This window comes from Cupressus sempervirens, chromosome 2 (genome assembly GCF_028749045.1).
Source record: "Cupressus sempervirens isolate cs-2001-9-10 chromosome 2, ASM2874904v1, whole genome shotgun sequence".
Lineage (NCBI taxonomy): Eukaryota > Viridiplantae > Streptophyta > Pinopsida > Cupressales > Cupressaceae > Cupressus > Cupressus sempervirens.
Window position 1 is genome coordinate 696093806 of NC_143119.1, and position 10862 is coordinate 696104667.

Here is a 10862-nt window from a genome sequence, read left to right on the forward strand (position 1 = left end):
AAAATACACCACACTCCACATATATATCATTATTTAAATGAAAATAGAAGAGAAAATATTTTTATTATACTAGAATAATTGTATTAGCAAATAATATAAGTTTCAAAGTTTTATAATTACAATTTTAAAATTTAATATATAATATCAAAAATATTCTACACTAAATTGAAGAATTAATGATCAAATTTCAAGTAATCATTTAAAAAAAATTAAATTAAATTAAATAATACCACAATACAATTAAAAAAGGAGAAAACATGGTTTATCAATAGATGTGATAAGTCTCATACTTGAAATTATTTTAATTCCAATATCAAATCTAGTATGTAGAAAATTACTCTTCTAATTGGCATTGCCATCTTGTTTACCCATATGCCCACCGACACGGGAAATATATCTTGGTTTTCTTGGATAGCATACCTTTTTTTCCCAAATATTGTTTTTTTAAACTAATTAAAATATTACTTCGGAAATTACTGTTCGATCAATTATATAAAATGTTGATATTTACCAAAGGAAAAGAAAAATAGCGAGTAAATCTTTTATGCGATCAAATTTATTCCGAACTACGTTTTCACAGAAAACACAGAAGAAATGGGGCATCCCCAGAAATTTGTGGCCTTTACGCTAGTACAATACTACAGTAGAGATAAAGTCTGTATGACGAGTCGGAAGAAAATCTTCTAGAAACAACAATTTATTTCATGTATAACTACCTACTACCATACATTCTCCAGCAACCATTGCATTCTCTGCATACAAACATGGTAGTTAGGCGTCACAAATTTGAATTAGCGTCAACCATGAATTAGCGTAAAACATGATTCATTATCAGAGTTTTTCTGGAATTTGCCTGTGTCTATATTTTTTTAGCATCAATGTTTCTGATCACACACAGTGATCCATCATCTTGCTCTTCATTCTGATGATGGATCACTGTGCGAACGGTTTAAACATCACACACTAAGACTTGATTCCTAGTGCGAGAGTGTTAAATAGTCAAAGTTTGACTTACTTTTCGAGGCTTAATTTCTTCCTTAGTGTGTGATGTTCAAGGCTGGCCAGTGATCCAAAACTTTGATGCTAAAAAAATATAGACACAATTAAATTCCAGAAAAACTCTGATATTACTAATAGATTGTGGAAATCAAATGACACTAAACATGATTCATTGTTAACAACAATATATTTGTCAGCTTGAATACCTGGAAGCAGTCTTTCAAATCTTCATCATCAACCATTCTACATTTCTGAGAAACATTCACATTAAAACAAATTATAAAGACAGTTCGTGGATATTGCAACGTGTTAGTTTCGCGTGATCGGTAATATGATTGTGCATATTCTCCATTTGATCCTATGAATTTTTCCTTCTTTGAATCGAAGTTAATGATTATCATCAACAAAACAATAAAATTTGAAGTTTCAAATTTAATCAATCATCATAAAAAAATTTCAAAAATTTAAATTTGAGTCGAACATCAAAGAAAACTTACGCGATCAAAATTTAAAATGGCGCACAATAAGTTTGTGGATATAATTGATCAGAAGTTAAAATAATCTAGGAAAAAAAATATAGATAGATAAAAGTACCTCTATTACCAATTTGTATGAATCTTTTCGATCAAGCACCTGGCAGGCGAGAATGACTAAGGACGAAGCTAAAGTCGACGGCCAAAACCGAAGCAGCTGACGATCTACTAAGGACATGCATGCCAAGTATTTGGCAGTCTGCTCAAGCTCCACATCTCCTCTCGCTGCTTTCAAATAATACCTGTGCATAAGTATCCAAAATGTTAGAGCTGTGCGCTCTTCGTAGTAATGCGGCTAATAGTAGCCTAATACCCGAAGATTGATAGTATTAAATATTATACCAGAGAAAATTAGCAATCGTCGGTGCGCAGCATCGGTAATTTAATTTTCTGAGAAGAAGATATTCCATTGCAACAACTTCCCGTCGCTTGACCACATTGTTTGCAACCTTGAAAGTTTCCTGCTTTATACTAACAGACAGAGTACATAGGTTCAATATTTTTCCTTTTGGAGCAAAGATATGAATCCAGAAAACCTAGAGGCTTGGAAGATATTGCTTAATACCAATTATATGGTTGATTTTCTTCAAGTCTGATGGCAAGTGTCATGCAGGCGATTCCCAGGACCTGCAGCAGATGGTTGTCATTTGGAAACGTTCCCTTAGAAAGGAATCTATCCATTAAATTTGCGCCTATGAATAACGTTTCCATCTGAAGCTGATTCCACGCCGTGTGCTGCGTTCATATCAAGCCAATTCATGTTACTTTTTTGAATTCAAAGAGTTTGTGAGCTGTTCAACAATTATATTTAGTAATTACATGATCCAGTTATGTTTTTTGAAAAAATAAAGATGTTTTTTTTTAAATATCGGACAAATTAAATGCAGAACCACCATGATCTAGTTAAATGTCAAGTATTTCAACTGAATTAAGTATTTTATTTGAAATATCGGATAAATTAAATGAAGTACCTCCATGATCCAGTTAATCATTACAAGACGCTGTTTTCCAATGGCATCGGCGAGGTTCGAGTCGAGATAATTCCACAAATTATCCCAAAATAGTGCTTGTCTTCCTTCTTTTGCCTTAAATTTCTGAAAAGTTTTCTCATCTTCGTCTTCGCCAAGCTCGAAATCCTGCAAAGCACATGGAGTAAAGTATATCGTAAATAGTTAAGAATTAAAACAAAAATAATTATGAACTTGTCATTTTCTCTCTTTAGTTTTTCTGCAGCGATTTTATCCGCATTTCGCAACAATTTTCAAAATATCTTAATTCTCTTGTACAGAGCTTAATGGTTATAAAGCTATTGAAACTGAAAATCAAAAATCTGTCTTTGTCATTCTCTGTCTCTTTAGCTTTCCTGCAGCTATTTTATTCATAGCTCTGCAACAATTTTCAAAATAGCTTAATTTCTGGCACTCTATTTTCTACACAGCTTATTGTTTTCATAGCTATTAGACTCTGAAAATCAACATTTAGCTTATATTACAGCAGAGAAGATATGTAGGCTGAGTTCGTTTAAAGTTCACAAACAAGTTGAAAAAAATAAAAATAAATAAAGGTTCGAAATATTTGTAACCTCGTTATCGTCGATTTCAGTACGGGATTCTGTAAGATCCGTCAAGCTAGACGTAAGCTCCGGTAGGTTCGCATCAGCAAAGTCTTTCCAGGACAAAAATTTCTCCTCATACTCAGTAATTAAAGAAGAACATGTAAGCAATGAAGAATGTACGGCAGAGTCCTGTAAATCATCGCTTGACGTTGTGCTGAAAACTGGACTAATCGAATATACTTCAGAATCTGAGTAATAATATGGAAGAGCAGGCGTTGCATCAAAAAATGCACAAGGAGAAGGAAGTGCCGCTTCACAATGATCAAGCTTCGACAGGGCAGTTTCAATCTGTGGATGAAATACAGATTCGGAGAACGATAATTCTCCCTGATACGCCGAACTTTGCACAGAATTCTTAAATTTTCCTTCCTTTAGATACTCAGAACGCGAGAACCGATCTGGACAGATGACATTTTGTCCACAGCAGTTTTCAATCAAAATATTGTTCCTTGAAGACGAGAATTGCTCAGAAACGGCAGGTGCCGGTTCCCTTTCCAAACAGGAATTCTCAGAAGAGGCAAATTTAACCTCAATAGGTTTGTTTCCCGAAAGGATTTCGGACTTTGGATAGATATATGAGTGGAGATCTTCTCGGGATAAATTTTTTTCACAAGGCTGCTCAAGGAGAGTGGAGTGTGAAGTGGAGGGAAGTGTATTAGAAGAGAAAGATGAGTTTCTGCGGTGAATTACGGATGTTGATCCAGTGCCTTTGCGATGCAAAGTAGTTGAGCCAGAAGAAACATTTTTCTTCGTTTGCTTCTTCTGCTTCCTTGGCTCAACCTTTGTGCGTTTCTTTGCTGGCGGAGAAACTCGATTCGTGGTCTTCCGCTTCCTCGAACCTTTCGCCATTTTCGTCTCCTCTTCTTTCTCTTCAGCTGCGGATCCTATATGCCGAAGAAATGTTGTGATAATTTTTCGGGAAGACGCCTTTATATATTTTGACGAAGGATCGAATTGGGTAGGTTCTCGACTATATCTATGCGTGTGCTATTCTTACCAATTCAAGTGTTTAATATCGAATTTCTAGTTTTAATTTTTTCACATAGGAATCTTTTAAGTTGAGGGAAAAGGGAAGGAAATGGACTTTTTTATAGTTCACCACATCAACCATAAACTTTAGGTTGACAAACGATGACAGTGATATGGACCACTTGGTCCTTTTCACGATGAATGATAGAAACCATCTATTTCTCATAATTATTTAAACATATTTTTTCTTATTACATTTGACAATATGACTTTTAGTAATTTTTTCTAAAATTATTCAAAGAAAATTATTTTTATATGATACCAAATTTCAAACATATAAAATGTAATTTCATTTCAAAAGATTTAAAGTATACTACATAGAATAGAATATTAGAATACAATATATAATTTTACTATTAATAAATTTTTAATTCTATTAAATTGATTTTGATTTTCAAAAGGAAAGTTTATAAGGTTGTTTAGTTTATTTATTTTTTTAAATTTATTTAGTTAGGAGAAAATATGTGATATCATGAATTATATATTATTTTATTAAATTTACATTTTATATTTAATAAAATTAATTGAAGGTGAAATTTGTGCAAAAATGTAAAAAAGGAGATAATGTGTGAGGTCATATGTTGGTTGCATAATTTTAATCTTCTATATTTTCTCTCTATGAAATTTACATGTCTTGTTTGGACAAAAATATTCATATTATTTGTAGATGTTATTTTTAATTTTGTTTGAGGTGCCTTGACCTCTTTGACAGTCTTAGTATCTATGAGGATTAGTGATATTAATGGATACCATTCCTAGTCTATAGTATGGTGGATGTATGTTTCTCTTCAATCATGAACATGTTGAGTAAATTAGAGAGAATAATCACTATTCAATCATGAAAATAGCATAAATTGTATAAACATTAGATTTAAATTATAGTGGTGTGTAAATAGAAAAAGGATCAATGTCAAAAAGTATTATATATTTACATTGATTTTTTTCTGGATTAAATTGTGTAGGGATTTTTACCATCAACGTTTTGAATCACACTACGTGATCCATCATCGGGATGAAAGAGTGTAAGAGATGCCAAACAAAGTAGGAGATATTTTTCATAATAAGTAAAATCATGATATTGCAAACATGTCATAGTTAAATCCTAATAGCAATGTCACAATTAATTTTTGATTTTTTCTTTAATGTGGTTTCTAATCCACAATAAAAAAATCACATAAAAGATAACCCACCACTTGATTCTAATTTAATTTCATCTATTTTGATTTTGTTGGACTTTTAAAGTGAACCTTAATTTATCCATTCAACATCTAGGTCAATATCCATAATCATGAAAATGACTAAGACATTTCAAACTCATCCTTTGCAATGTTAATTGTTTACTCTTTATAAGATGTAATTCTCTATGGACTTATTTAGAACTATTTCGCTTCATTAGTAAACAAAAAAATCATCACTATAATTTAAAATTGCAAACATGTAAGATACAAATTAGTTTAAAGTATTTAAAGTATTTTCCATATAATATGGTATACAATTGTAATATTAATAATCTCGTAATTATATTTTATTGATTTTGAATCTCAAAAGGGAAGTATATAACATTGTTTGATTTCTTTTGTTTAGTAGTCACTTCTCAAAAAATTGGAAGTTTCCATAGAATTGGTACTAACATGGATTGCATATGTATGTATGTATGTATGTATGTATGTATGAATGTATGTCTAAGAAAAAAATGAACATGAAATCCAAAGGGAAATGTAAGTGAAGAAAAAAGGAGATGTGTGGGGACATATGTTGGTTACATAATTTTAATCTTTCCTAATTATTATATATGGGTTCTACTATTATTGTATTCAAAATCTTAGTTCTATTATTTGTATATCCATCTTCTTCATTTTTTATCAAGCACCTTCATCTCTTTGATAGTATTAATATCTATGCGGATTGACACGATATTAACAAATGGCTTTTTCTTAGCTATTGTATGATCAAGTTGTGAGGGATTTTCTATTAATCAACAAGGGTACTAAATAAAGATGTTACAGTTTTAGTAATGCAAATGGGATCACTTCTATAAATAATGGATTTGAGCTCAATATTTTTGTGGATAAATATTTTTCTTCAATCATGCAAATGATTTCAAATGCATAACTATAGTGAGAAAATTGGAGGTAATTATTACCATTCAATCCTCAAAATTGGAAAAATTTGACATATCATGGATCTAAACTTTAGAGATGGGTGTAGAATGTCAATATAGCGATTACTGAGCAAGTACATATTATTCATGAAATATGATGTATTTTAAGATTTGGGTACATAAAGGCAATTTCCATGAAGGAACCAATGATCTAAAAGCTAAATGGGAAGAACAAACAACAAGAGACAATCGATATAACAAGAATAAAAAATATTTCTATAAATAATGCAAAAAATCAAATCAACTAGATGTAATAGGATAATAATTAACTAGGTGACAAGCCTTGGTATATAGCCAAGGTGAGTACATACTTGAGTCAAAGATACAATGGAAAGTGTAGTTATCTCATTATCAAAATAGGTGATAGTGTTATAATACCATAAAAGTGGAACAACCACCAAAGTTGAAGTCACATGTCCACTAAAACTAGATCACCCTCCAAAGTGGAAAATTCCATCCACTATAAGTGGATATGATATAATAATAACATGATAAGTTTGCATAAAGTGGAAGTACTCCAATTAATGCTATGTAATCCCATAAGTAATCTTGAGTAAAGTATAATTTGTACCTAGGTGTAAATTAACCAAGGTTAAAATACCTCAATTATACCAACACCTACCACTAAGTGCAACTTAGGGAGAAAACAAAAACCTAATAATGAAATATGGGTCCCAAATACTATGACATCCTAGGTATCCATGTAAAATGGAACACAATCACCCATAGATGAAGAGAGTGAGAAAATCATGAGGGAGAAAACTCTCCCCTCCCCTCCCTCCCTCTACCCCCTCCAGAGAGAGAGAGAGAGAGAGAGAGAGAGAGAGAGAGAGAGAGAGAGAGAGAGAGAGAGAGAGAGAGAGAGAGAGAGAGAGAGAGAGAGAGAGAGAGAGAGAGAGAGAGAGAGAGAGAGAGAGAGAGAGAGAGAGAGAGCGCGCATTAGTAAGTGGAATGTAATCTCTCACAAATGGATAAAGGTAGAAAACCATGACAGATTAAATACCCACTCTCCTCCCTCATTGCCGGCCCCAAAATATAAAATATGAAGATGTCTCTCTATAGTTATGTAAATAAGATCTTTTCTATAAATCATGGCTTTGAACTTGAGTGACTAGAGGATGTAAGTTTCTCTTCAATCATGAACATATTGAGTAAACTAGAGAGAATAATCAATATTCAATCATGCAAATAACATAATTTCTACAAACCATAGATTTAAATTATAGTGGTGTATAAATTAAAAAAGGATCAATGCCAACAAGTACTATATATTTAGTTTAGGCTTAAGGTATGAGTAGAGATATTTTTCATAACAAGTCAAATTGTGATATTGCAAATGCTTCATAGTTAAATCCTAATAGAAATATCACAATTAAGTTATGATTTTTTCTTTAATGTTATTTCTAGTGTGCAATAATTTTTTTAAAATAAAATATGACCCATCTCTTGATTATAAATTGATTTCATCTACTTTAATTTTGTTGGACTTGTAAAGTGAACCTTAATTTATCCATTCATCATCTAGATGAATATCCATAATCGTGAAAATGGTAGACATTGCAAACTCATTTTTACAATGTTAAATTTTTACACTTTAGAAGATGTCATTCTTATTGGGCTTATTTAGAACTATTTCACTTCACTACTAAACAAAAAAATCATCTATAAAATTTGAAATTGTAAACACGAAAGATACAAGATTTATCCAAATCATGTAAAGTATATCCCATGTAATATAGTGTAAAATTATAATAAATTAATAATCTTATAATTTTATTTTATTGATTTGAATCTCAAAAGGGGAGTTCATAACTTTGATTGATTTTTTTTGTGTAGTGTTCACTTCAAATTTTTTTGGGAAGTTTCCAAAGAATTAGTAGCACCATGGATTCTTCACTCTCCCCACATGTGCACATGCACATGCAGAGAGAGAGAGAGAGAGAGAGAGAGAGAGAGAGAGAGAGAGAGAGAGAGAGAGAGAGAACATTTAAGGTGAAGTTCAAAGAGAAATGTAAGAGAGGAAGAAAGAAGATGTGTGGGGACATATGTTGGTCACATAATTTTAATCTTTCCTAATTTTTATGTATGGATTTATATATACACACACACACCAACATACACATATATATACATAAAAACACAAATATAAAAAGAAAAAAAATGAAGGTGAAATTCAAAGGGAAATGTAAATGAGGAAGAAAGGAAATGTGTGGGGACATATGTTGGTCACTTAATTTTAATCTTTCCTAATTTTTATGTATGGATTTATATATATACACACACCAACATACACATATATATACATAAAAACACAAATATAAAAAGAAAAAAATGAAGGTGAAATTCAAAGGGAAAATGTAAATGAGGAAGAAAGGAAATGTGTGGGGACATATGTTGGTCACTTAATTTTGATCTTCCTAATTTTTATGTGTGTATATATATTAAGAAAAAAATGAATGTGAAATCTGAATGGAAAGGTAAGTGATGAAGAAAGGAGAGGTGTGGGGACATACATGTTGGTCACATAATTTTGATCTTTCCTAATTTTTATATATGGATTTTACTTTTCATGTATATAAAAACTTAGTTATGTTATTTGTATATTCTTCTTTTTCATTTTTTCTTAGGTTCCTTCACTCCTTGATGGGCTTAATATCTACGAGGATTGAAACGATATTAACAAATGGATTTTTTTGGCTATTGTATGATCAATTTGTGAGAGATTTTTCCATAATCAAAAAAAATACAGATGTTATACTTTTAGTAATGCAAATGAGATCACTTCTATAAATAATGGATTTGAGCTTAAGATTTTTTTTGGATAAATACAAGTCTCTTCAATCATGAAAATGATTTCAAATGTGTAACTATGGTGAGAAAATTAGAGACTAACTATTCAATCCTCAAACTAGAAAAAAGCGCATATCATGGATCTCAACTTTAGCTATGGGTGTAGAATGTCAATATAGTGGTTAGTGAGCAAGTACAACTTATTCATGAAGTATGACCTTTTTAAAGATTTGGATAGATAAGGGAAGTCCTCATGGAGGAACCCATGATCTAAAAGCTAAAGGGAAAGAACAAAAACTAGAGACAATGTACATAACAATAATAAAAAATATTCCTATCAGTAATGAAACCCAATTAATCAATTAGATTTAATAGGATAATGATTATATAGCAAACAAGACTTACTTATATAAACAAGGAGAGTACATACTTGAGTGAAAGATACAATGGGAAGTGTAGTTGTCTCATTATCACAATAGGTGATAGTGTTATAATACCATGAATGGTGGATCACCCACATAGCTAAAGTCACATGTCCACTTAAACTAGATCACCCTCCAATGTGGAACATTCCATCCGCTATAAGTTTATATGATATATAATAATAACATGATAAGTCCACCTAAGGTATAAATGCTCTAATTAATCCTATGTAATTTCCTAAGTAATCTTGAGATAAATATAATTATTATCTAGGAATGAATTAACCAAGGTAAAATACCTCAATTATACCAATACCTACCACTAAGTGAAACTTGGGGAAAAAATGGAAAGATGATAATGAAATATGGGTCATGTAACACAATCTCTCACAATGAAGAAAGGAAGAAATATTTTCCCTCCCCGAGAGAGAGAGAGAGAGAGAGAGAGAGAGAGAGAGAGAGAGAGAGAGAGAGAGAGAGAGATGGGATAAAATACCAAGTCCCCTCCCTTGTGCACCCCCCCCCCCGCCCCCCCCAAAAATAAATAAATAAATAAATAAACAAAAAAGACAAATGAAAAGGAAATTTAATCTCAATGAGAAGAATATATCTCCCTCAATATAAAGTTAATTTCTTACAAATACAATTCAAGATAACGACCAATACTCCTACGTTAGAAAAAGTATAGAAAATTTTGCACCAAGAATGTCAAAGTGTGAAAAATAGGTATATATGTTGATAAAGAATTACTAATGAATCACCCAATATAATATGATGAAGATTAACCATGAAGAAAACTACTTAAGTATGAAATGGATATTCTCATTTGGAAAATTAGTACATTGTAGTCTCAATTGGATTTACAGACAAAGTCTCAAAATATACTTCCTAATATATTAAATATATTATGATTATGTAAAATATGTCATTAATAAAAAGGTACAAATAAGGATGAGACTTTATATTGGCACATGTATGCAGTTCATAGTTCAAGTAAGAGTATAAAACATCACATGATAACGATGCAAAGATAGAAATTGATAATGATGCTACCAAAGGATGTGTTGTAAATGATCATTGATGATGCCTTTTTATTGGAAAAATATGCCAAGAAAATATAAAGAATAATTGCTCCCTGTAATATTAATTAGTGGATGGAATATTGTAATGGATATTAGATGGGTTAGGTTTTTTATTAAAGGAAAAAAAAGATTTTAAGGGGCATTCAAACCCTATTACAAAAATTTACATAAATATTTTTGAAGAGGGACCCAAAATGAGACTATTTTGTAGACTAGAAATACCAATAAACA

General features: G+C 31.2%; 1 protein-coding gene across 4 annotated transcripts; it reads right to left on the reverse strand.

The window, feature by feature from the left end:
- Positions 1-237: 237 nt before the first annotated feature.
- Positions 238-4053, reverse strand: SDS (Cyclin family protein). Of its 4 annotated transcripts, none has more exons than XM_089812203.1 (8): positions 3115-4053; positions 2504-2668; positions 2098-2267; positions 1875-2003; positions 1594-1774; positions 1206-1250; positions 1016-1083; positions 277-752 (listed from the first exon to the last, which is right to left on the reverse strand). In XM_089812203.1, the coding sequence occupies exons 1-8, from the start codon at positions 3994-3996 to the stop codon at positions 713-715; spliced, it is 1680 nt and encodes a 559-aa protein (XP_089668329.1). In that variant the 5' UTR covers positions 3997-4053; the 3' UTR covers positions 277-712. The 4 variants fall into 4 exon arrangements, with proteins under 4 accessions (XP_089668330.1, XP_089668328.1, XP_089668329.1 ...); XM_089812201.1 differs by having other exon boundaries at positions 492-752; positions 1206-1373; XM_089812204.1 differs by lacking the exon at positions 1016-1083 and having other exon boundaries at positions 238-752.
- Positions 4054-10862: the final 6809 nt, after the last annotated feature.